Raw genomic sequence first — 27,917 nt, 5'->3', positions numbered from 1 at the left:
CCAGAAAATGTGTTCTGTTTTGTCCTTAGGAATGGGAAGCATGCCCAATCTGTCCATTCCTCAGTCATTGCCTCCAGTTGCACCCATAGCAACACCCTTGTCCTCGGCGACTTCAGGGACCACCCTCCCTCCCCTAATGATGCCTGCTCCCCTAGTGCCTTCCGTTAGCACTTCATCATTACCAAATGGAACCACCAGTCTCATTCAGCCTTTATCCATTCCTTATTCTTCTTCAAGTAAGTGCTTTGTGTCTAATGAGTCAGTATTTTTATGTGAAGAAACTGTTATATTTGCATCCCAGTAGATACAGATTTTTTTTCATACTCTGTGAAATTGTTTAATGTGAACCTTTTTCTTTTTTTTTAGCATTGCCTCATACGTCATCTTACAGTCTGATGATGGGAGGATTTGGTGGTGCTAATATACAGAAAGCCCAGTCTCTGATTGATTTAGGATCTAGTAGGTATGAATACTTAAAACTTCCAACTTTTTAGGCTTTCAATAAGAGCTTCCCAGGTGGCTCAGTGGTAGAGAATTTGCCTAATTCACCTCCAGTGCAGGGGAAACAGGTTTTTGATACCTGAGTTGAGAAGATCGCCTGAAGAAAATGGCAACCCACTTCAGTGTTCTTGCCTGGGAAATCTCATAGACAGAGGAGCCTGGTGGGCTGTGGGCTACAGTCCATGGGGTTGCAAAAGAGTTGGATGCAACTTAGTGACTAAACAACAAACAAAGGCGTATTTAACAAATGACTGTTTGTTTTTTAAACTTGGAGCTACCCAATTTTTACTTTCTAATGGCCAAATCTAAATGCTATAGGTAAATCTACTATTTGTAATTCACATAAAATAATTTTATTTTTAGAATTATTAACTGTCTGTGGTATTTTACTTCTGAAAAATTTGTCTTATGTAAACTAAAAATATCCTGCTATATTTTAATCAGTCAATCTTTTGCCCAAAGCTCCATATTTTTCCTTTCAAAAAATTTCTCAAAACATCTCATGATCATTACACATTATTTCTTGAGCAAAAACTACTAATTGAGTATCCTTTAAATTTCAGAAGGCACAAAAGCATCAATGTTCATTCATCACTCCTCGTATAAATCACAATAATACTCTTTAAAACAATGACCCAGGAAAACAATGTCTGTATCCTTGCTTAAACACTCACTGATTGTGTAACTTTGTTTTTCTCAATATCACTGAGCTGTAGTTTGCCCATATGAAGGATGGAGACAGTAATAATCTTTTAAGTTTGTGATGAGGATTATACATAATATTTATAAAGGCCCTAGCACTGTGTGGGGCCTGCCACATGATAGGTATTTGGTATATGGTAGTTCGAAACTTTGTATGGTATTTACTTTCCTAAAATACCGTAAAGATAGATTGTTTTTTCAATATCATATACAAAAGCAACTACTGTTATATTATAGAAGGAAGGATTCTAATTGTGTCTCACTTATAAAGTTTAAATGTATTTTATTTAGTAACAAAAATTTTAAATACATTTTGTTACAGCTCAACTTCCTCAACTGCTTCCCTCTCAGGGAATTCACCCAAGACTGGGACCTCAGAGTGGGCAGTTCCTCAGCCTTCAAGATTAAAATATCGGCAAAAATTTAACAGTCTTGACAAAAGCATGAGTGGATACCTCTCAGGTAAGTGGCATACGGTGCTTAAGAATGTCAGGAAGTTATGATTTTCTGTGAACTTCTATTGAAGAACTTTTATTTGAAGCTGTATTTTGTAGCTCATTTAAAATTTTAACATCCAAAAAAAATAGCAGTCATTTGATAAATACAAATAATGGTTAAGTTATGTAGGAGTTCAACGTTCTTATAATCAAGTTAAACACACAGATACACACCCAATGTTTTGAGAAGACCTCTCCCTTGAGAAAGTCAAACCTCATTTTCCTTGTCTTCCTGTGACCAGAGTGTGATACTAAGCCTCAGCTCAGTTTCTGTGAGAGTCTCCTTCCTCATTGGGTCTTTCTCTGCTTGTCTTTCCAAACACCTCACGTGAACACTGTTCACCCTTTAATGCTCCAACCCAAGTGTGGCTATCAAACTGAGATAACCTGAGATCCCCCTAGGACGTCTGAGTCCATGCTGTAACAAACATCCAAATTCACTAATTGAGAATGGTGAAGTGGACATAAACAGAGGGTACTAGGCAAGTAGAATTCTGGTCTTCTCACTGGCCCCTCTCTCCTCACTCAGCAACGACTTAGAGTTTAGACAGAGTAAAGTATTTATAGTAGAGCTTTATCAGATATGATACCACTTATATGTGGAATCTAAAATATGGCACAAATGAACCTGTCTACCAAATGGAAACAGACTGAGACATAGAGAACAGACTCATGGCTGCTGAGGAGGAGGGGGTAAGGAGAGGGGTTGATTGGGAGTTTAGGGTTGGTAGATGCAAACTACTACATGGATAAACAAGGTCCTGATGTATTTCACATCCATGTTCGGTATCCTGTGATAAACCATAATGGAAAAGGAAACTGAGAAAGAATGTTTGTATGTATATAACTGAGTCACTTTGCTGTACAGCAGAGGTTGACGTTGTAAAAAACATTGTAAAACAATCTTCCTTTTAACATAAAAAAACCTCCACAAATCTCACATCTTATATGAAGTCTTTTGAGTATTGTTAATTAATTGAGTGAGGCTGTAAGCTATTTCCAGTGTATTTCCTGTATGTGGTTTCTATTAAAAAAGAATGAAAAAGATTTTAAAGTTATATAAACGTTTGATTGCTTGTCACAGTATGTGGTATATTTGAGTCTGTTCCATATAGAATATGTTGCTTTGATTATCCAGATCTTTGTGTTTAAGGTTGAGTGAAGCTGTGGATTTAGCAGCATCTGTGCTGGCTTTGCAGTGCAAGCGGTTGCTGAGGAAGAGCTGGCAGTTGTATGCCTTCTGTGTGGGGTTGTTCGGGTGCTCCTTGACTCAGGCTGGACGCAGGGTAGGGCTGACTCTTCTGGCGCTTGTGGCTTATGCACCCGAGAGTGGGAGGTGTGGCACCTGCTCTGCCACCTAGGAGGCCTTCACCAGAGAAGCCTCTGGATTCATCATGGTCAAAAAGCCACAGACAGGCTTACCAGGAGTGAGTGTTCCTCTGAAGCCAAGAGGGATTTTCTGTTCTGAAATATATTCATTGAAGATCAGGAGCCTGTTAACGGAAACATGTTTTTGTTTTGTCTTACTAGAGAAGAGAAAAGAAGTTGAACAGTTTACCATACATAGTAAGCATTCAATGAATGTTAGCTGTCTTTATTATCAGATGCTCTTATATAAGCAAGCCCCCATTGCAGCTAAGATAGAGGAAAACTTTGGGTTACAATTTTATTCATTACTTTCACAAACATTTATTAAGCATCTAGGTACTAGGCATGAGTTATGCATTAATGGACACAGCAGTCAAGGCTTTTGTCTTCATAGAACTTGGCATAATAGGGGAAACAGACAAACAGGTAAACAAGCAAATAAATGTTACATTACAGATTATGTTATGAGATATACAGGATAGAAGCAGGAAATATATTGAATGGTAGAACGGACAGAGGCCTCTCTGAGAAGGTGACGTTAAATTTTGACTTCACAGGTGAGAAGGACCTAGACATACAATGATGTAGGACTATAGGACTCGATGTTGCACCTGATTGTACAGGACAGGGAGGGTTAAGAGGGGACTCTGATTTCTGGCTTGAGCTACTGGATGGCCTTTGATACCATTCACAGAGAAGATTGGGGTGAAGATTAGGAAGAGAGGCCTAGTTGGGGATTGAAAGAGTAGTTTGGTATGTACTTAGTTTGATATGCTTGTGAAATACATACATAAATTTTTCGATTGGATATAGACGTCTAAACTTAAAGGAGAGGCTTGGGCTGTGGATGTACATTTGGGAATCCTCTGCTTCAAGGTTCTGTTTAGTCATAGAAATGGATATGACTGCGCAGAGAACAGAGTGCCCAGGACAGATCCCTGAAGAATGATTTACATGTTATTTATAAGAGGAAGAGTAGAGACAAAGAAATGATGAGAGAGATAAGAGCAGATCTGAAAATGCTAAGCAAAGCTGTGCTTGGGAGCTTGGCCTCTAATACTGGCATAGTCCTTTGTGTCAGTCACTTGTGGGGACCATTATCTTCTGGAAGGACATGGGAGCACATTCTTCTACTGACTGTAGATTTTAAGCTCCTTGGTCCAGGGGATGTGTTTATTTTGATGACTACTGAATGCTCAGTGCCTCGTGCATGGTAAAATCCTAGGATAGCAGCAGTGTTATTTCACGAGTACAGCTATTTAAGTTTGCATGACTTTAAGAGGCTAAAGAATCTTCTTTTATGTATTTTTTCCCCCACTAAACCAGGTTTTCAAGCTAGAAATGCTCTTCTTCAGTCAAATCTTTCTCAAACTCAGCTAGCTACTATATGGTGAGTTTGCCCGTTAATTATGATTTTTAACTAGACATTCTGTATGATTTTTAATGAGACATAAGAAAGAAACCATTTCTGTAAACGTGACTCAAAAATGTTCCACAAAAGCAACTGTGTGACAGTTAATGCAAACCTGCAAGCAAATAAAATTGCTTTGTAAAATGTTACCCTTGAGAATTTGGCATTTAATTATCTTGCAAGTAAAACTTGTTTGCTTTTATGTAATACCTTCTGTGGAGAATTAGAGAGTATCTCATTTTCATTGTTGTGCATGAGGTGATTTGATAAGTGAATTAACCATGAACCAAGACAAGCTACCTTTTTGAAGGGAATATTTCCCTTTTCATTTCAAAATTTCTTTCCTCTCTTTGGTGATATGGAAATTAAGGGCAAAAATTAGCTCACTTTTCTGTACGTACTTTTTACTTAAATATATTAACCCAGCTGTTTTTCTGTCATTACTCTTGCTTTAAAAATGAAAAAATTGAACTCTTCTGAAAATATTTTACTCTAAATAGGCTTTCTGAGTTGTGAAATTTTATACTTTCTTTAGGACTCTGGCTGACATTGATGGTGATGGACAGCTGAAAGCTGAGGAGTTCATCCTTGCAATGCACCTCACTGATATGGCCAAAGCTGGACAGCCATTGCCACTGGCTTTACCTCCTGAGCTTGTCCCTCCATCTTTTAGGTGAGTGTCTCTGAAGGTTAAGGGGTGTTGTTTCAATCATTTTTGACAGACAAAATTTTTACTCTGGGATTTCATGAGGTCTCTGCTCTACTTTTGTGGAAAAATCAAGCATTTACATTGCTGTTTGATTTTGGTATTTAGTGAGTTACACTGATAAGAGAGTAGATTTAAGAAGTACGTATGTGTTTTCACTACATTATAGATAAGGAAACTAATGCCTAAAGAGATTAAGAATAAATTTACCCAAGAATAGCAACTGGTTGAACCATGATGTGAATCCAGATCTGTCTGGCTTGATAATTCATATACTGATGTTCAGTGTAACTATAGACCATGCTGTTTTAAATATCTTTAATATTATATGCTAAATATTAAATTGCTATAGTCATTGGTAGTCTATATAGTCTGGTCTAAAATTCTCAGATCTCATAATGCTAAATTTATTTGTTGTTTGCCTTTCTTAGAGGAGGAAAGCAGATTGATTCCATTAACGGAACTCTGCCTTCATATCAGAAAACACAAGAAGAGGAACCTCAGAAAAAATTACCAGGTAACATTGAATGTCCAAGTTGTATATTTTATAGTGAATGCTCTTAAATTTAACTGTGAAGTAGAAATGAATATTTAGAATTTTAACTTTCTTAATATATTAAATGCTATATGAGAAACTTATTTGATGAATAGGATGGATTTTGACATCAGTAAAATTAATACGGTCAAAACTGAGAAGAAGAGTCTGATGTATGTATTTGGCAAGAGTGTATGTATTAGATGTCCAATTTAAAATGCCTCCCACTTTTGGAAAAAGCATTACAGCAAGCTTTATGATGAAATCTTGAGCTTTAAAAAAAAGTTTAAATATTGGTTGAAAATATACATGTGTATATATTTAAAAATGCTAAAAAGTTATGGGCATATAACAAATATAGAGCCATACAATTTTGGTTATCCTTGAAGAAAATGCTGAGAAAAAAATTGAAAAGTATTTTTATTGGCAGGAATAGTAAATTTATTTTTCTCTTGGACGGACTCAAACTTAGTGATTTGTTTTTCCCAGAATGAGTTTTTTCCCCAAATGAATATTCTTATAAGAAAATAAATATTGTATTATTTATGTTTGAGTTAAGATTATCCTTAGAAGTATCCAAAGAGAAATTGCATTCACATGACCACAAGGCATGAGGATGTTGAAACCAGATTATAGGTTCGGTAGGTGCTTCATGCTGAAGAGTGCTTACGCTGTACCTTATTCAGTTACGTTCGAGGACAAGCGGAAAGCCAACTATGAGCGGGGCAACATGGAACTGGAGAAGCGACGCCAGGCCATGATGGAGCAGCAGCAGAGGGAGGCAGAGCGCAAAGCCCAGAAAGAAAAGGAAGAATGGGAACGAAAACAGAGAGAGCTACAAGAACAAGAATGGAAGAAACAACTTGAATTAGAAAAACGCTTGGAGAAGCAGAGGGAATTGGAGCGACAACGGGAAGAAGAAAGGAGAAAAGAGATAGAAAGACGAGAGGTTATTTTTTTGTTAAGTTATTTTATTTCCAGGGAAATCATTTCCTTTAATAAGTGGCTACATTTCATTTGATAAAAGAGGGTACTTTTTGTTCTGATTTTTCTCAGCCTCATTCATTCATTCTTACCCTGTATGAATCTGAATCTTCCTTCCCCTGTGAAGACAAGAGGGTACTTGCTTATGAAGGGTTTCCAGGGCTGACAGCTGGTAGAGAAAGCATATCTGTAGGTGGCATCTCAATCAGAGCAGGATTGGTCACAAAGCTGAGTTGAGTGAGGAGCCAGAAGAAGTCAGTTGATCAGGTCATTAAATGAAACTAAGCTTAGGATCCAGAGTAAAAAGTCAAGTAATTGGAGAGGCAGAAAGAAAGCCTTGAGAGGAATTAAGAGGGTGAGCTTACACAGATCCTTGGGATAAATGTTGCTGTGTGGGGTCCCTGGGAGGCCTGGCTGTATTTTCAAGGACTGTGCATGTAAATTGCAGTGCCACTGAAATAATTGTCAATAAAAGTTTTTTATTCCCTGATACCAGAAGAAAGGTGCAGTTATTCCTACTAACATCTATATGTATGGAGTTGTCCTTTTGTTTATTAAGGGAAAAGTAACTGCAGCAAGAAGATGGTGCTTGAAGTAGTCAGATAGTCTGGTGGATGAGTTTGCTTTTGTGGACGTCTTTAGGTCCATTGATAGCAATGGGTTTGCCCAGTTACCCTTCGACTGCAAGTCCACTCAGTGCTAAATGCTGCCTCAGCTTTACTTTCTCCTCTCATCAGTTTTTGAGTGATGCAAAAAGTGTTAATTCTAAAATTAACTTTGGTTCATTATTTTCAGGCCGCAAAACAGGAACTTGAAAGACAACGTCGTTTAGAATGGGAGAGAATTCGTAGGCAGGAGCTTCTCAGTCGAAGGAATAGAGAACAGGAAGAAATTGTCAGGTTAAACTCTAAAAAGAAGAGCCTCCATCTCGAGCTGGAAGCACTGGTATGCTTATAGATTTAAGTGAAATTTATCTGAATGATGCAAAGGTTACTTGTTGAGAATTATTACTGTTTTTTAAATCTACCTCATGAATATATTACATCTTAATATAATTAGTCATATTTTTATATGTGCTTTTTAATAGTCTAGACAGTATAGTTTACTAAAAAAGGATAGTGACTCAAAACTTTGAGAATTGTGTTACGGTTTTAGTTTAGATGTGGATAGGCAGTGTACTCTTGGGTAAGACATTTCCCTTTTCTGTACCTCACTTTGTGCATCTGTAAAGTAAAACTTTGTGCTGGTTCAGTGATTTTCATTTTTTCACACTGGAAAATGGTCTACAGAAGGATAAGCGAGAGGTGGGAGAGAGGAGCCACGGTGGCAGGACAGTGTCTCCTCTCCCACTTCTACCCACACTTCACAACAGAGAATCGCCACATTAATCTGTGGCACTTTTATTGGGGAAAAAGCTTTGATTGGGAAAAAAGGATTCTACTGCTAAAAAGAAAAAAAAAATGATCAGAAACTGCTGACCTAAATGATCTCTTACAGTTTCTTTCAGTTCTCTAAGACTATGGTTGTTAATTAATATTGGCCATTATGCTTATCAGTTTTCACACATCAGATATTGGGGCATCAAAGTGTTAAAAGACTTCGTTTGAAATGCAGGATGAGAAGATATAAAGGTTCTGAGTAAGGCATGCTACTCAACTACAACTCTGAAGTTCCATAAACCTGACCTGATTGTATAGTAGGGTTTTGCAAAAAATACATATGTAGCTATGTATAGTAGAACCATATTTGCATCTTGTTTAATTGTAATCTGATGTTTTATTTGGCTGATGAATTACATTTTTTAAAAAGTCATAGTATCTTTCATCAAAAAGATACTGTTTTTTTACCTTCAAATAGGTAGAAAAGCATACCACAATTATTAAGCATGCCATAGTACCACAGAACAGTCCTGAAAACTTTAACTTCTTTGTGTAGCTATTTGGATATCTGTCTGAACCATTGTGTTGACTATATATTTTTTCTTCAAAATACAATGGGAGGAATCCTTAAGACTGTGTATCCCCCCCAAGAATTGGAGTAACACACCAAACAGTAGCAAGTAGCACAGATTAATGTGCAGAGTTTGGAAAAGCCCAGAGCCTATTCTTATATTTGCTGAAGAAAATAACATGAACTCCAGGATGGGCACAGCATATTCCCTTCAACATATATTTCTCAAATATGAAACAGACTTTTCAGTAAAAACCTCATTATTGGTGATTTTTAACCAGTGGCCTCTTTTTTCCTCACCCCACTGTGTTTGCTAAGCCTGCCATAACAAAATACCAAAGACCAGGTGGCTAAAGCAACAGAAGTTAATTTTATCACAGTCTGGAGGCTGGAGGTCCAAGATCAAGGAGTCAGAATGCCTGGTTTCACCTGAGGCTTCTCTTCTTGGCTTGCAGATGGCTGCCTTCTCACTGTGTCCTCACGCAGGCTTTTCTCTGCCTGTGCGTCTCTGCTGTCTCTTTTCTGTTCAGAAGTTCTCGTCTTACAAGGACACCAATCAGATTGGAGTAGGGCCCCCATCTGACCTCATATAATCTTAATCGCCTCTTTAAAGGTGAAGTCTTTAAAGGTCCTGTCTCCAAATATGGTCATATTCTGAGGTCACTGAGAATACAGTCAACATATGAATTTGAAGGGACATGATTCAGCCCATAACACCTTTAGCTTCTTCTTAGCTTCTACTGAGAATCTCTGCTATTTTTTGTTCCTTTTTTTTTTCTTCTCAGAAGGGTAAAAGAATATTGTTATAGGAGAAGAGTATCATGGCCAAAGAGGCCCTCCTGGACACTGTTTAATGAAGTAAAAGTTGCTCAGTCATGTCCGACTCTTTGCAACCCTGTGGGCTGTAGCCTGCCAAGCTCCTCTGTCCATGGGATTCTCCAGGCAAGAATACTGGAGTGGGTTGCCATTCACTTCTCCAGGGGATCTTCCCAACCAGAGAGTGGCTTCCCTCTGAGCCACCAGGGAAGTCGTGGACACTGTTCAGTTAGAGGAATTAGCTGGTAGTGTTGAAGGTAGAAATAGAAGTTCAGAGAAGGTAACCCTAAATGTCACATACTAACACCCTCTCCTCCTCATTATTTTTTGAGACTTTTTAATATTTTATTATTAAAAATTAGTGTCTGAATGCTGTGTTCAGAAAACAAAATTCAGTGTGTTGTGTCTGTGCTTTCTCATTTAACATCTAAGGCTCTTATACTCAGAATGGTACATTTCCTGCTAATAACTCTCTTGAGTTAACTTGGTATTAGACATTTATCTTAGGAACTTCCTTGGTGACTCAGACGGTTAATAATCTGCCTGCAATGCAGGAGACCTGGGTTCAATCTCTGGGTCAAGAAGATCCCCCACAGAAGGGAATGGCAACACTCCAGTATTCTTGCCTGGAGAACTCCATGGACAGAAGAGTTTCCTGCTAATCACTCTCTTGAGTTAACTTGGTTTTAGACATTTATCCTAGAGTGAATATAAATGACAAATGACATTTACAGTTTAAATAAAAATATTATTCTCTTGATGGGAGCATTTCTTAGTAGCATTTTATGTAACTGTGTATTTATATGGTCTTCCCGTAGAATGGCAAACATCAGCAGATCTCAGGCAGACTTCAAGACGTCCGACTCAGAAAGCAAACTCAGAAGACCGAGCTGGAAGTTCTGGATAAGCAGTGTGACCTGGAAATCATGGAAATCAAGCAGCTTCAACAGGAGCTTCAGGTGAATTGTCCTTCACTGTGAGCAGTTACTAATAAATAACTCTTCCTAATCTAGCGGTTTCTTGTTTTTGGGGTCCTGAACCCCTTGGAGCCTCTAGTGACCTCCTTTGTAAAAGGATAGTAGACATACACAACCTTGTGGAATATCAGGATCTCATGGACTCCCTAAAACTCTGCCTGATACCTGGCTAAATTCTGCTTAATATTTATACGTTACCTGGGCATTTGCCACTTTGTGTTTTAAATCTTTAATAAATACATACATAAATATATATTAAACTAAGGTTATTGTGACTACTTTTAGGAAATTTTGACCTAATGTTGTTCTTTCAGAATTGTGGTGAGAATGTTATTACTAAATATGCCCTCAGGGACCTGGTAATTCTGCTCTTTATTTGTGCAGAAAAGAGACCCTGAAAGCATTTTGCATCTCGAGTCCTCTTAATCAAATGTGTTTTTCTGTAAGGACTAACAGTAATTAACATAATGTTTTTACCTTCTCACAGCAGACGTAGACAAGAGGCCAAATAACATTTCCTGTCTGATTTACACCTGCTTTCCCACTTATCCCTGAGTTTTTGGCCCCTCATTGTTCTTCATCCTGGGGTATCATAGCCTGCTTCTACATACCATTCAGAGCAGATACCAAAGGCACCTCTTAGGCTGTGCCTGTTCTCATCCTTTAGGACATGGGAAATTGTCAGACTTCTCGACATACCCTACTAGCAAACCTTTCTTCACCACCTTTTATTTTCAGCCAGTCTTTCGTAAATGGATTTAATGTGTAAATATTTGTATTTTAAATCATGTGTGATCCCATTCTAGTTTATCTATAAGTTGTAAGCTATTTATATATTATTCTACATATTAATCCCATACTAAGTTTTACGAGTGATGAAATCATGTTTTTACATTTTCAAAAAATTCATAGACAGTATTACAGAGTTTTAATCAGGTATTGCTTTTTCTTTTTTAAGGAGTATCAAAATAAACTTATCTATTTGGTGCCAGAGAAGCAGTTATTAAACGAAAGAATTAAAAACATGCAGCTCAGTAACACACCTGGTAAGTCTCTAAGGTTTGTTTTGCCTCTTTTATTCTTTATTCTTTTCTGAATGTGTCAGGCATACTCTGCTACTTTTAAAAAGTAGCATCATTCTATTATAAATAACATTTTTTTGACAATAGTTAAAACTTTTTTAAATAATGTGAAAATGATCACAAGTTGGGTCATTTTTAGCAATAAAAAGTAAATGCAAATAAAGTAACAATTGTGATCTGACTTCCTGTCTTCACACCATTTTTATTTATTATTTTAAATATTAATCAAATAAAATGTTAGATTACAGTTAAACAAGACCTCAGTTTGGCTTGAACACAATGCTATCTGTGCATTTTGGCAAGATTCTTCGCTAATTGTAGAAAGAACTGTGTATGAGGACACTTTTCTAGGAAGCCAAACCTTTTGGACTCTAGGGTAATAGTGTACAGCAATGATAGGCCTAAGCAACTGGCATGCCCTTCCTGGGACTTTAAATCATCTAACTTTGTGGTTCATGAGAAGAATTTTTACCAACTTGGCCCTCTGACATCTGTGGAACAAAATATTCCAGTGTAATTTATAAGAATATAACATTTCTCTTGATTGAAGTCTCAACCAGAAAACTGAAAAAAAAAAAATCTCTATGTTGGATAGCATGCCAAGAATAGCGTAGCAGAAGAAAGATTTATTTAAAGAAAAGTAACTCTGCAAATGTGTTAAAACTAGCTAAAGTATCCTAAATGTCTCCCAGTGAGTGCCAGTTTTTCACTTTACGGCTCTTTATTACACTTCTGGTTGTTGAGGAGGTCCAATTAAGTAGAGTTATCCCTCTTCTTTGCCCAAGTTCTGAACAAATTAAGAAATAAGGCAAAAGAGTAAGACATGAGAGACCAAAATACCACTTCATTATTAATAAAGCTGATGTTAGATAGCATGGTTTATCTGTGAGCAGTACAGCTGCCCAAGGTAAGATATTGAATAGAATGCAGATTCCTGTGGGCAGTTCAACCTCAAGAAAGCAAGGGATAGGAAAGATATAGGGCCACATATGCCCGGGTCCTTATCTTGATCTCACCAATTATGTAAGAGTTAGAAAGAAGCTGGGACTGCTGTTCTCATCAAAGTTCCCTTACATGGAAGAAACACCAGGCATAGAAAAATCAATCTTGTGAACTACTCTTACAGTGTCCCTCACCTTCCATTGATGTCTCTTCTCAGACCATCTTCCTGGAACAGGGTGCTTTCTTTTCTTGGTTATTTAAACTGTATCAGCTCCCACCTCACCCCTCACAGGCATTCCAGAGGCAACATAAGACAGCCTTCCTGATCGGTGCAGAGTACAAAGTATGTTGTCATCCTCACTGTCAGTATCTGAATTGTGAATAGGATGCAGACTGTGTCTTGTTAGGGACCCAGTAGAGCTGTGCTTCTGGTAGAGCATAGATAACCATGCTATCTAACATCAGCTTTATTAATAATGAAGTGGTATTTTGGTCTCTCATGTCTTGTTCCTTTGCCTTATTTCTTAATTTGTTCAGGTTAGCTTTTATAAATTTATTAATCTTTGTTCTAGTCCAGTCCAGAATAGGAAGCTCTTATTTGGAGTTTGCAAAGTACCCAGTATCCCTTAGATTCCTCTCTCCATAAGAGTAACCATTTAAAATTATCAGCCACGCACCACGCACCATGCTAGACAATTTTCATGCATTATTTCCTTTCATCTTTACAACAACATTGTGAAGTAGTTGTTGTTATTCCCATTGTTCAATATGGAAAAACTGAGATTCAGAGGGAATAAACAAGATCCTCTCAGCTTCCCAGGTGGCACTAGTGGTAAAGAACCTGCCTGTCAGTGCAGGAGATGAAAGAGACATGGGCTCAGTTCCTAGGTTAGGAAGATCCCCTACAGGAGGGCATGACAACCCACTCCACTATTCTTGCCTGGAGAATTCCATGGACAGAGGAGGCTGGCAGGCTACAGTCCATAGGGTTTCAAAGAGTCTAACGTGACTAAGCGACTTCGCGCACACACACAAGATCATTTAATAGTAGGTTCAAATTCTTGTGTGTCTGACTCTAAAGCTCACTGCACTACGGTGTTGCCTTCTTCAGTTATCCAACACAGAGCTCGTAGATGGATATGATCCCATTCGGTATAAAAGCATCCATTATTACTGTTGCTGAGTTTGAATACTAAGAATGAATGTTCTTTGGCTTTTATTTTTCCCAATGCTTGTCTCCCACTAGAATAGGACCCGTGCTCATCTTTCACTTTTACCTACTGTTGAACAAAGAACAGGGGCTTGCATATAACAGATGTGTAATTTAATGATTAAATATTTATTGAAATACTGGAAAGCTCTCAGAATTATAAAAGAATTTATCAAGGTGCCTGGATATAAAATCAGCATATAAAAATTAGTAACTTTACTATATATCAAAAGTATTTATTCAGAAAATATGGAGGAAGGTCCCACATTAGCATTCTCATTGTTAAATTAATAAAGAAAGGCACAGCCATACAATTTTACTGATTAACATAAAAGATTCCTGGATAAGTAGCTACATATTATATTCTACTCCTGAATGAACTAGCTCAACATTTTAAAGATGTTGTTTAGTTCTCTACTAATTCATCTATATATTCAGTTTAATTCAGATTTCTTTAAATGAAACTTGGCACAATAATTCACAAATTCACCTAGAAGAGAAAATACGCAAGATGGGGCAAGACATGAAAAAGTGGGAGGACGAGACTAGCCCTATCAAATACCAAAACATAAGTTATGAAAGGTATAATACCTAAAATAATGTATGTTTGATCAAAACTAGACAAAACACTGGAACTAAATAGAGAATCTAGAAACATAGTATGTGTGTACACCTTTTGTCTCTCTAGTTATACCAGTTTGACTAGACAATAACCATTAATTACTGGTAAGTGCAAGAACTTGTGGAAAAAGTAAACTGTGTAATGTTTGTATTTCAGATTTAGGAATCAGTTTACTTCATAAAAAATCATTAGAAAAGGAAGAATTATGCCAAAGACTTAAAGAACAATTAGATGCTCTTGAAAAAGAAACTGCATCCAAGCTTTCAGAAATGGATTCATTTAACAGTGAACTGAAGGTATTTATCTTCTATTATATTCATTTTTAATTTGCTGCCTCTTTACCTTCCTTATTTTGATTTAATTGAATGAATAACTAAAGCTATTATGTTTGTTATTTACATAATTTATTTTATTATTTGAGCTACACCAGAATTGCAAGATTGTTTTTAATGTTCTCCATATATATTATAAACATTAAGTCATGTAAACATACAATTTACCATAGTTTCCAGTTTTTGATGACTGTTTTTATTGGCATCTATACATTTAAAACATAATTACCTTTGTCAGTATTAGTATTACATTAGATTTGTCAGTATGGATCTCAGCCAGAATGATCTTAAGCAAATTTGAAAATGGGAAATATGGAAAATTTTAAATAGTCCAGGTGGTAGAGGCTCTTTTAACACGCTAAATTCTTTTTTTCTAATTTAATTAACCTTTGTGAAATAATGCAATAACCAGTGAAATCCAAAGCATAATTTGGCACTAAAAATTTTGCATGAAAAGTAGATTCGTGACTCATTATTTGCTACAGCGGAAGAGCAGATGTCCAAAACATATACCATATGCTTCTCATTCTGTGCAGTATTAGTTGTATGCTGAAGCCATATCTATGAAAAAAATATTAAAAGCTAAAAATCAGACTGATGGCACATGATGGAAATTTGGGACTAGTCTTAGTTACTCCTTTGCTAACAAAGCGTGAAGTTTTCAGAGCATAAAGTATTACAAGGTTTTTCAGGCAAATCTGTCACTTCATTTGACTAACTTATTTAAAATAATGTTACACCAACCATAAAGTAAACAGTATGATCAAGAAAAGAAACCATGGTGGCTTCAGTAAAGGAGGGAAAATTTGAGGTGAATAATGTTAATGACACATTCTACACCAGCATATATTCTGTAGAAAAAATTTTAAAGAAAACCAAATAATTTGTCATTGATGGACAGACAAACCAACCAAGTTATCTTCCCTGCGTTATTTTTTTAATCTGTACGTAGTTTAATTGGCTTTTTATCTGCCTTATCTTACAGTGTGGGAATGTGGATGACTCTGTTCTTCAGTGCCTTTTGTCTCTGCTAAGCTGTCTCAACAACCTCTTCCTCTTACTTAAGGTTATTTTCTAATATCTAGCTCTTTTTCTTTGAGTTACCTTACTGTTTCTTTTTTTAAACACTGGACTATTCTTTGCATTTATCTGAGTATCTTTGTTTGAAATAACCTATACAATATAAACATTTTTCTTTCTGCTTGCTTAAATATCCTTCTGCTGTTTCACTGCCTGTTTGAGTCTAATGCCAGGAATCAGTAAGATTGCCCAGAGTTCTCATGAGGAGCCCATGACACTTAGAAATATTACTTGGTTCCTTGTGAGTGAGGCTAAATGATGGGATGATTACTGATTCAATGAAAAGGGAAACTAAGGGAATGTGAGACTAAATTATTTACCCATATCACTGAAAACTACTGTTTAAAGTAAAACTTAAATACTTTCTGAGATCTAGCGCAAGGTTATGTCATGTATGTATCAGGCTGCTTCCCAATACTATGATAAGAACCGGTAATGTAGGTGCAGCTTCGGTTTTGTCTAGTTATCAGGTCTCATATTTAGATACACTTGCACCACAGAGAAAAACGTTCAAATCATAAATAAGCAGTTCACTTTTTCATGTGTAAATAGCACAAAGAATATTTAAAATACTCAATGAATTTCTATTTAAATTTAATTTAAAGAGAGTTGCTTTATATCTACCACTAGCTGAGCCTCGTAGATTTTTAAATCCATTCTACTCAGTACTAAAGTGGATGGCAATAGAGCACGTAAATGTACATATACAGTGATGGCAGGAAGTAGAACTCAATTGTTACCTGAAAAAAGGTAGATGGAAAGATGATATCAGCCTTTCCCTTATGGTTATATCGTGAATGGCCAGATTATCTGACCTTAGAATGTGTGCTTTAGGTCACACACAAGTTTAAACCTGTTTCTTCATGTACACAGTGAAGTTTGACAATGGTTTGTGGACTATGCTCACACACACAAGTCTGATTCTTTGAGTTAGCATTTGATTCTCCACAGGCCTGCAGATTATTCTTGTTCCTTGTTTTACTTTCTTCCTTCCGCTTCCTGCCTTCCAACCTTTAACTGCTTGTTGATGCTTTCATCAGAGGCAATTTAGGAATCTAAACGGAGATGAAACCTATGCTGTCAGAGTGGTCAGGAGAGTGACTGTCTTTACGGAAAGTAAGAAAAGAGGCTTTTTGTAGCCATTAGAAATGATACAGAGCAGTCAGTCACTTTTCACTTTCCTGCACTGGAGAAGGAAATGGCAACCCACTCCAGTGTTCTTGCCTGGAGAATCCCAGGGACGGGGGGAGCCTGGTGGGCTGCCGTCTATGGGGTCACACAGAGTTGGACACGACTGAAGCGACTTAGCAGTAGTCAGTTAACTTAGTACTGGAAACTATCCATTGAATTGCCAACAAGGAGACCTTTGAAGACCTTTTTGAGAGTGTCATCTCAGTTGAGTGACCACCAGAAGCTGGATTGCTGTAGATCAGGAATGAATGGGAGCCGAGGAGGGGTGGAGTGAGTGGGGAAAGCTTTAGGAGAGTGAAAAGAGAGCATGGAGAAAAAGAAAGCATTAGTTAAAAAGAGAGCATTGGGGTTTTTTGGTTTAAGAAAGATAACAAAGGATACAAAGTTTTAGTTATGCAAGATGGAAAAATTGTGAAATCCAATGCACAGCATAGTGACTATGAATTATAGTTAGGGAATTTGAACTGTACAATACAGTATTGTTAAGAGGATAGGTCTTAAACATTCTCAGGAAAGAGAAAAAGAGGGAGAGAAGACAGGGAGGGAGGAAATGAGGAGAGGGAGTGGTAACTATATGAAGAAATGAATATGTTAATTAGCTTGATTAGGGTGATCATTTCACAGTGTATATGTATATTAAAATAAGTTGTATACCTTAAATATATAGTTTTTATTTACCAGTTATACTTTATAATAAAGCTGCAAAGTAAAAGAATAATTGGGGCCACGCTTGAAAGTGGTATCACCTTTTTGTGCAGCAAATGGATACATGAGGAATGGATAGTTTTTGTTAGGACAGAAGCATGAAATGGAGAAAATTGAGCTTTTGGGGTAACTAACCATATCCATCAGAGGGTCTTAATTGCCTACTCAAGCCAAATATTTTATTGCTGAATTCTCAACACTTAGAACAGGGCATGGAACATCATGGGTGGCAGTACATACTTGCTGAATGGATGAATGGTTTTGAATGTTCTCAGTCAGAAGATAGGCAGCATTTAGAGTTATTATTGGTATAGAGTTTATAAGAAAAAAGTAGAAAGAAATTAGTCAAAACCAGTAGGAAACCATATATCCCAGATTTTAAGAACACTTCTCATTTCATGTAATTTATTCTTTTAAGTAAAGGCTACTTTTTTAATTCAAAAAAGGAAAGGAAAGACTTGAAGGAGATAGTAAAGAGAGAGGAAGGGAGGGAGGAGAAAAGTGAGAGATTGAGACTTTTAAAGTGGTGATAATTGATGGAATAAAGTTCCAGGGAAGCAGATTAAGATATAATCTTGTTCTTCAAGATAAAAAGAATACTTCCAGTATAGCATATGGGGATAAGATAGGCATGAAGTCAGTTAAATTTGTTGGTGGAGAGTAGGAAGCTGACAGCTTCAAAACTTAAAATCAGAAGCAAGTTGGATCGTTGTAAGAAATCATGAATAGTTGAGGACGTGGAATAACTCAAGACTAAAAGGAGATGGATCAGATGTAGGAAGGTTTAATGCTTTGGAGATGGAAAGATGAGGGAGATCCAGTCTGGCTTAATGTAGCAAGATTATTGGCTGGTAGTGAGGAGAATGAATGGAAGATTGGGAAATTTCAGGAGAGAAAAGTAGCCATGAAATAATACATCTCAGTGTGGCTAGAGGGTGCAAGTTTAGTAGAGGAAAGCAGTCCACATCCTGAGCAATGTTGAATGCCTATTCACAGTTGGAGTTCATGAGTTTAAAAAAGAAACAGCATGACTAATTGTCTTTTTTCTCTCCACCAAAGTTCAGCTGCTTGTATGTAAGCACAGAAAAGGGTAATGACATAGATTCATAGATTTAAACAGGTTTGAGGTTTTAATAGACATGGGCAGAGAGGGACGAACAAGGGAGCTACAGATCTTAACACAGTAATTATGATAAAAATGAACTCTGACATATGTTCTGAACATGAAGGGATATGAAAAGAGGAATGGTTGGTGATAGAAAAGAGAGGGTAATGGGGTCAGCAGAGCAGAGGTCCCAGAGAGGTTGAAAAACTGTTGAAATGGATGCATCAGATATAAGAAAAGCTTGAAGGATAAGAACTTATGTTTGGAAAATGGGATACTGATCAATGGTAGTTTTCTTTGAGATGATGACAAGATATAATAATGCAAGTGATAGATCAAATGAACCCCCCCCAAAAAAAAAAGAGGTCATCATTGAGGAGATCAGCCTGAATTTAGGTTTTGATGGGGTCATCTATGTGGATGTCGAAGACTGGGAGAATAATGAAAATGAATGAGTGAGGAGCAGTGACCAGGTGATTGATAGATGACAGTAAAGAGGAAGGGGAGGGTGGAACTGCTGGATGGTATTCTGAGCCTCAGAAGCACGGAATTTGTACGAGTGAGGAGAAATAGTCATCTCAAAAAAGGCAATGAAGAGCAACGAGAATACTCAGGCCAGAAACCCAGTCAGTCATATTTACTATTACCTCAGGCCAGAAACCAGGCAAACAGCCCTCAGCCAGGCAGTCATATTGACTATTACCAGAATGGCACGACTGACGTTACGCGTCTCCTGATAGGATGCACTGAGAAAGACACATCACTTCTGTGCTGCCTTTGCCAAAAATATTTCATCTGTGTAAATGTAAGGAAATAATTAGGCAAACCCAAATTGTGGTTTGGTCTATAATATACTAACCCACACACTAGAAATGTGAATCTCATAAAAAAATGGAGGAGACCTCACAACAATGAAATAAAGTGTATGGTCCTTGATTGGATAGTGGATCTAAAAAAAAAAAGACTTATTAAGGACAGTGTTTACATGATTGGGGACATTTTTGGAATAAGAGTTCTGTATTAAGTAATATTACTATGTCACTATCAACATTGACAATAGTTATGTGGAATAATGAAGTTCTAGGGGCTGAAAGCATCAGTGTGCAACTTAGTCAGACTTTTTGTAAATCTGAAAATTTTCAAAAGGAAAAATTTAGAGCTGCAAAATGTTGTCAAATGTTTATGAGAATGAAATAGTAGTTTAAGTCTATTTTTAAGTTACAGCCTAACATTGGGAAATGAAGAGGAGATGTGGGATAGTATAAATGAGCAGATTCCTCATATTTCATACTAGGAGTCAATAATTATTTTCTAATTCATAAATCAAGCTGTACTAATAATAGATAAGATTATTACAGGCTTTCTCTGTGACTGGCATTGTCCTAAATGTTTTACTTATATTAATTTATTTAATCCTTAACATTATCCCTGTGATATACCTTCTATTATTGGTTCACATTTCACAAAGAAGTAAATTAAGCTGCCCAGAGTCACACAGATAGCAAAAAGAAATTCAACCCAGAGAGTCAGGATTTGACCTTAAATGGTTATGTTAGGAAAAAAATGAAAATTTATTAGCTAAGTGTTCAATATAAGAAGCTAAAAAAAGACTAGCATAATAAAGGAGGAAAAAAGTAGAAGGAAATAGTGAAATAGAACACATATATTTAATAGAGTTAATAAAACCAAATTTTTACTTTTATAGATTAAAAAAATTAACAAACCTTTGGCAAGACATTTTTAAAAGGAAGTAAAAATAAAGTTAGGAGTAAAAAGGAAAAATAACTGAATACATTACAAACAATAAGAGGGAATATTATGACAGATTTTGCATATAAATATAAAAACAGGTGAAATGAACAAATTATAATTTGTTAACACTGATTCAAGAAAAAAAACAGGTAGTTCTACTGTCAGGAAATATTTTAATTCTGTAGTGTAAAATCTCCTCTAAAAGAGAGTCCACAAAAAAAAAAAAAAAAAGAGAGAGAGTCCAGACCTGGAATTTTACTGACAGAATAAATAACTCCAATTTTATACATCTGTTTCAAAATATAGAAGAGAGAGTATTCCCAACTTAATCACATGAAACTATCATAAACCTCATAATTTGGTAATAGTGTGAGAAAGGATCATTATAGATCAATTTAGCATAGAGGCAAAAATTCTAAATAATATTGAAAAGTTGAATATGGAAATTTATAAGACAGCTACTCAGCTATGACCAAGTGGGATTTAACTTATCCAGGCAAAGATGATTTGATATGTAAAATGTTTTACTGTAATTTGCCATATAAACAGGTTGAAGGAGAAAAACAATTGCTCATCTCTCTAAATGAAGAAAAGGTATTTGATAAAATTTAGCACCTATTTATGATTAAGAAATGAAAAAGTTATTAGCATACTGCTGCTGCTAAGTCACTTCAGTCGTGTCCGACTCTGTGCGACCCCACAGACGGCAGCCCACCAGGCTCCTCCGTCCATGGGATTTTCCAGGCAAGAGTACTGGAGTTGGGTGCCAGTGCCTTCTCCAATTAGCATTCTAGGAACACAAGAAAACTTCCTTAACTTGAAAAGAATGAGCTATTGTTCTGTTAAGGTAGAGAACAGCTCTGTTCGTAAATGCAAATTGTTCACTTGTTTTCAGTTAATTGATAGATTATTTTTAAAATCAAAGTATACTTATTTTACAGTGTTGTGTTAATTTATGCTGTCCTACAAAGTGATAGTTAACTATTAGATTTAACCAGGACCTCCTAGAAGCATAACTTAACTCAGAGGAGTGAGTCTAATGATACTTTCTAGGATCATTGTAACTCAGGTAGAGGAAATGTTTTTGGCAAGCCCCGTGGTACTTGTCACATCTTACTAATATGCATAGACTATGGTTTATGTATGGTTAAGAGTGCCTGCAGTGCAGGAGACCCGGGTTCTGTCCCTGGATCTGGAAGATCCCCTGGAGGAGGGCCTGGCCCTCCCACTCCAGTATTCTTGCCTGGAGGATTCCATGGACAGAGGAGCCTGCAGGCCATAGTCCATGGGGTCACAGAGAGTCACGCATAACTGAGTGACTTACCTTACCTTACCTATGGTTTATGTATTTTCATTCACCCAGTAAATACTAACTAAATAACTGTAGTCTACCAGGCTCTCTCTTGGCTGGGATTATCTTAATGAAAGACAGTCCTGTTGTCAAGAAACTCACTCCAGTGGAGAGACAGTCATACCGTTGGAAGATGCTGCCTGTGATAGGAGAATGCACATAATGCCTTGCAGAGTGCGAAGAAGCTCGTTAATTCTGACACAGGAGGAATGGCTGATGAAGGAAGACTTGGACCAGTATTTTTTTTTTAACTTTTATTTATTTATTTGGCTGGTCTTAGTTTTGGCATACAGGATCTAGTTCCCTCATCAGGAATTGAACCCAGCTCCCTTGCACTGGGAGCATGGAGTCTTAGCCTCTGGACCACCAGAGTACTCCCTGGAACAACATTTTAAAGGACAAGTTAGAGGGCTAGCCTTGCAACCGTATTAAGATCAGACATTTATTTGGCTCCTCTCCACTTTGCTTTTAAACTTAAAATTCTCCTTTTTACAACTTCAGCCAGTAATATAGCTAATATTTATTAAGGACGCACTCAGTGCCCTGCACTATTGTAAGCCCTTTATGTGTGTTAACCCATTCAGTTCTCATAGCAATGCTGTGGGGCATGTACTGTAATTAACCTCATTGTACAGATGAGGAGACTGTGAGGTTTCCTATGGTTACTCAGCCAGTCACTGCCAGAGCCTGATTCAGATCTTGGGGGTCTTATTCCAGACCAATGCTCCTGAAGTCCTTTCACTAAACCAGGCTACTTCTCCATAGCATGTAACCACGGTAGTCTTCTGCTTTTGAGTAGAATCTAGAGAAAGGTGCAACAGAGAGAACTGAGATCTGTAAGAGAGAGAGCTGAGAGCTATGAAAACTTTGCTGTGAATGGTGGTATTTGTATTATTATTGCCTTAAGTCTTGATCTTAGACATTTTGGACATACTCTCTGGATACCACATTTACTCAGTCTAGTTAAAAGGGTTCATCTATAAAATATTTTTATTTCTGAAAAGAAATAGAGCTTAGGCTGCTTTCCTTTGTTTGCTTATGACTTGGAGTTTTTGTTTTTGTGTACAGATAGATGCCCCAAGACATCTTTTACCAAAAAATTCTATCTAAATGTGGTCTAAGCTCCCACCTTTGCTGTGAAGCTTTCTTTGTTTACTTTAGGTTTTTGTGGTAGTTTCCTTGTTTTTGCCGTTTTTTCTTCTTCCTTATCCCAGCCTTTTTCTACCATCTTGTTCAGGATTCTATAGATTCCAAGTAAAAGAAATTCAGTTGTATACCCATGGTGGATTCATGTTGATGTATGGCAAAACCAATACAATATTGTAAAGTAATTAGGCTCCAATTGAATAAATTTATAATAAAAAAATTTTTTTTAATGCAAAAAAATAAAGTATGTTTGTGGAGTCCCACTACAATATATGGCTTTCCTGAAATTCCATATGAACTTAAGATGGTTTCAATATTCATCCATCTATAAAGCAGTGTGACAATATTCTTTACATATAGATATTTTATTTTTACCTTTAATTAAGTAATAAAAGCATACTTTATCCCAGTTCTGTCTCGTACTAGTATTATGATATTGGGCATACAAAACTTCTCTGTGCCTCAGTTTCCGTATTTTTAAAGCAAGTATGATAATTGTATCTTCCTCAGAGATCTTTTGTGCAAATATTGTGTTGTAAAGCAAGTGATAATTAAATATTTGCTGTGTTTATTACTTAGGGAAAAAAAACAAAAAAACAAAATAGTTAAGCTAAAAAGAGTGGTAATTGGAAGAATACTAGGACCGCTAACTGAATCAGTAGAAGGGGCAGTTCCTAGACATGGGAGTGAAGTCAGAGATTTGGTTCCCCAGCACTCCTTGCTCGACCTCTCTCTCTCTAATCTTTGCTTCTCTCTTTCCTGTGTTGACTTTATTTCTACCCCTGATGGCCTCACTAGGAAATGGGGCAGCCCCAGGTTTACCTTACCCTCACTTTAATGAGTTTAGTGAGGGAAAGGCTTCTTTCTCCCCTTCTCAGTATATCTGAATCCTGGGAAGGGATTGTGGCCCAGCTTGGATCACGTGCATGTCCTTTGCACCAGTCATTCTTACCAGGGGAGTGAGGTGCTGTGATTGTTAAGATCACGTGACCACACTTGGGTGCAAGTGGGAGGAGCACTGAGGGTGAGAGACTCCTCAAAAACCACATAGAAGGGTGGCTTCCAGGGAGTGAAGCAACTTCCCCAAAGGGGGAAGAGGATGTTAGTAGAGAAGGGGACGGGGTGCTGAGTGGATAATCACAGGTTTCTGCTAAGACACTCAACTATATTCCAGATTTTGGCACTTTTCTCTACTTTGAGGCTTAATTCTTTGAAGACAAGGACTATAGACTCAGGAGTCAGATGGTCTTGGATTGGATCCCCTGTGAATCTTTATAGCATTTTGCACAGAACTAGATGCTCAATAAACATTTAATTCCTGTTTAATACTTTTCATTATTTTGACCCACTCTAGTCATGGTTTTAGGTAGATGTTATCTTTTCTATTTTAGTTATTAAATTATTTAAATTAAATAAATATTGCATAGTTTATTAAATAATTACTTCTGTGTTTAGTTCAATATCTGACCAGATAAAAGTTATAGGTAACTTGGTTCAACTACACATTTCAAAACTGACTGAACAAAATTCCTCTTCAAATGTTGTAACAAGCAAACTGTTTTCCCTGGATTTTTATTGGATTGCTTTTCTATTGAAAATGAAATACCAAATCAAATACTTGGCTTGTAAAAGATTTTTGTTCCTTAGGAATGAATTAGTATAAAAGCAGTTGATTTTAACATACATTTGTCCTCAGTGGCTATATACCTTCAGTACTTAATGTATTCAAGATTTTTTTAAATCATCTTTTTTAAGACTTTTAATCTTTTTTACTTTAGTTTAACTTGCTTTATGATTTTTATCTTTAAATGCAGTTGCCACATTTTTATGTAAGGCAAAAGTATTTAAATCCATGCCATATTAACTTTCTATTTTCTCCTTAGGAACTGAGAGAAAGCTACAATACACAGCAGTTAGCCATTGAACAGCTTTATAAGATCAAACGTGACAGACTGAGGGAAATTGAAAGAAAAAGATCAGAGTTAATACAGAAAAAGAAACTAGAAGATGAGGCTACAAGGTAATGTAATTGATAAATTTATTATACTATATTGCTGCTAAAATTCTAATTATTGTTGCCCATATCTTTAGTTTGACTATGAATAATATACAGTGAATAAAGTTATTATCCTAAGATGCTAATTAGATTCTAAAGTTTAGAAGTTTAGTCCTTCTTTTGCGGACTGAGTTTATAGTAACCAATGGTAAATGTCCCCTTAGTGAAAACTACAGGCTTTGGAGTTCAACCTGGGTTATCTTGATCTACCAATTACCATCTGAATGACCTTGGTTAAGTCACTTTACCTTTTGGAACCTCAGTTTTTACCATCTGAAAAATAGAAACAGTAATGCATATCTCATAGCTAATTCAGAATTAAATAAGATTCAAGAGCCAAGTATAATGTTTAGCAGGTAATAAGCACTCATTATTTTTGTCTCTCCATAGTAAATCTATTACTGTTTCCTGAGAAATCATAAAAACCAAATACTTAATTTCATAGATTGTAATACTGAGTGTAGAAATACCATGTTGATACAGTTTTCTTTGTATATATCTGGGCTACATCACCTGCCTACATTTGTAGCAAAGAAAAGTGAGACAGTTGTATATCTGAAGCATAGAGCCATTCATTTAGAGACTTCACATGACTTTTTTTCTATTGGTAAGATTCTACTTCTGATACGTTCCTATGTTTCTCCTAAGTTCTCTAGTGTCAGAAATTATAATTAACAAATATCAACAACGCCAGCATTTCTTTACCCTGGAGAAGAGTAGAAGAGTAATGTCCATAAAACAGCTACTGGGAAGACAAGAAAGACACATTACCATATAGCAGGCCTCTTTTCTTACTAACTTCAGAATAACTACCTCAGCACATTTTTATTTAGTGGTCACTGTTGACTGTGATGCAGGTAAACTCTGGGTTACTCCTTGTCTCTAGATTCCTCATAATTCTAGTAGGGGATTCAGACAGCTAAGCAAATAGCTGTAACATTTTTTACTCCAAGACTCATACTTTTGTGACTCCCTAGCAAGAGATGCTGGAGAAGGCAATGGCAGCCCACTCCAGTACTCTTGCCTGGAGAATCCCAGGGACGGTGGAGCCTGGTGGGCTGCACAGGGTCGCATGGGGACTATGCGACTATGGAAGGTAGTCGCATAGTCTCCATGGAAGGTAGTCACATGGGGACTATGGGGTCGCGCAGAGTCGGACACGACTGAAGCAACTTAGCAGCAGCAGAGGCAGTCAAGTTTAAATTAAGGAGGTTTTTATCTGCCACCTAACTTGTGCCGCATTGTGTGCCACAAGGGAACTGTGCAATGGGTGCACCACTAGTCACTGTGCTAGGATTTGTTGACACAGGCAAGTACCTTGATATCTCTCCATCACTGCTCATGGTTCCTTTCAGCCCAGTAGACCATATCGGCAATACACATTTTCATTTTATTCACCATCTTCACACGTTACCCTAGTTTAGTAGAGGGAAGCAATCAGAACATGTAGGATTGGTTCAGAGCTGGGTCTTAGTACTGTATCTTGACTTCTTGGCCACTTGCCCAGCTATGTTGCCTTCTCACCCAAAGCTATTGGTCATAGTCAGGTTTTCCCATTGTAGGTCTGGTCTCTTTGCCTTTCATCCAACTTTTGAAGCATCTTCTGGCCCTGGACCAGTTTCTCATCCACAAACTTAGAAACTACCAGAATTTAATTTTATATTCTCTTAACTCTCACGTCTTTTCTTTATCTCAATAAACATTTGGCAAGTACTCTGATAGTGGTGTTCATAATGCTATGGCAGTTTAAATGAAGGTAGGTTGCGTCATCCTAGACATGAGAGTCTGTCAGGGAACATTACCAAGGAACTAGGAAAGGGAATATTGGTGGGAATTAAGTCAAGACTGCTAGAGACGCATACTTCTGAAAGGAGAGGTAGATGTCAGTTACAGAAAATGCTAGAGAAAGCACTCTGCAAAGTGTTAGAGGGTGTAGGAGGGTTTGCAGAGGGTTGAGTGGAAGCTAGTTGTGTGATAATGAACCAGGAGTATGAAGTGTAAGATATTTGGGGGATGAGGAGAATTCATGACTAAGTGGGTCTACAGTTTTTAAAATTATCTAGGATTTCCAAATTCTTCCAGGATTTATAGGAATAGAGATACAGAATTAAGCCAAGACTTTCACCTTCGTGGGGCATAAGTGTCCCCCAAAACCCAGGATGCATCAGTCACAATCATCACAGCCGCTGAGAGAGTATGCTGAGGCTTGAAGAAGGTGTTAAATTTGGTGGTGACTGCCCTGCCTTCAGTAAGATCGTCAAAAGTATGTGCAGGAAGAACTGTGGTGAGCATTAATTCTGTATGACCACAGGTCGTCTTGACTAGCTAGAAACCAAGCTGCAGCTGTATCAAATGTCATAGAAACTTGTACAGAAGCGTAGACCTCTCAAGGAAAAATGATCTGTTAACCAAAATCTAACAAATGAAAAAGACTTTTAATTGATAATATAGGAAGTAATCTGTCTGTCCAGAAGCATTTCCTATTTTCGTAGCAATGACTAAATCCCGAAAACAGGGATTAGCTAGGAGAGTGAGAGTAAGAGTTTGACAGCAGTCCTGGTGGAGAATCTAGAGAGAAGGGAAGGAAGTTTAAATACAGTTTTTATATTTGTTTTCTGATTAGTTCCATTTCCATTTTTTTCCACTTTTTTTCCCTTGGGTTTGGGAGATTGGCTGGCAGGAAGAAATCTGAGAGTGTGAGAAATTGTTAGTCATACACTTCAGCTCATCTCTTTGACCATAGTTTCTCTCTTGATTGATTGACTAATTGGTTTTCTCCTTCAGCCCTGATTCCCCATGGTTTCTCCACTCCCCCCCGACCTGTCTTTGCTGTATGTAATAAATACGTAATTATGTTTAAATTATATTTATATAAGAAATATTAATTTTTCTTCTG

At 37.0% G+C, this 27,917-nt stretch overlaps 1 protein-coding gene across 2 annotated transcripts in view; it reads left to right on the top strand.

The window, feature by feature from the left end:
* Positions 1–27,917, top strand: part of ITSN2 (intersectin 2) — an 84,249-nt gene that overhangs the window by 5,523 nt on the left and 50,809 nt on the right. Inside the window, exons 4-16 of one of the 2 annotated variants that reach the window (XM_068965954.1) lie at positions 30–236; positions 367–463; positions 1,526–1,665; positions 4,395–4,458; positions 5,015–5,152; positions 5,617–5,702; positions 6,407–6,669; positions 7,500–7,649; positions 10,289–10,429; positions 11,406–11,493; positions 14,460–14,599; positions 15,621–15,701; positions 24,849–24,985. In XM_068965954.1, the coding sequence (XP_068822055.1) occupies positions 30–236; positions 367–463; positions 1,526–1,665; positions 4,395–4,458; positions 5,015–5,152; positions 5,617–5,702; positions 6,407–6,669; positions 7,500–7,649; positions 10,289–10,429; positions 11,406–11,493; positions 14,460–14,599; positions 15,621–15,701; positions 24,849–24,985 (1,732 nt within the window). The remainder of the gene's footprint in view (positions 1–29; positions 237–366; positions 464–1,525; positions 1,666–4,394; positions 4,459–5,014; positions 5,153–5,616; positions 5,703–6,406; positions 6,670–7,499; positions 7,650–10,288; positions 10,430–11,405; positions 11,494–14,459; positions 14,600–15,620; positions 15,702–24,848; positions 24,986–27,917) is intronic. The other variant, XM_068965962.1, reaches the window with a different exon arrangement.

Source organism: Capricornis sumatraensis, chromosome 1 (assembly GCF_032405125.1).
Source record: "Capricornis sumatraensis isolate serow.1 chromosome 1, serow.2, whole genome shotgun sequence".
In the NCBI taxonomy this organism is placed as follows: Eukaryota; Metazoa; Chordata; class Mammalia; order Artiodactyla; family Bovidae; genus Capricornis; species Capricornis sumatraensis.
This window is presented reverse-complemented; position numbering and strand designations above follow the sequence as displayed.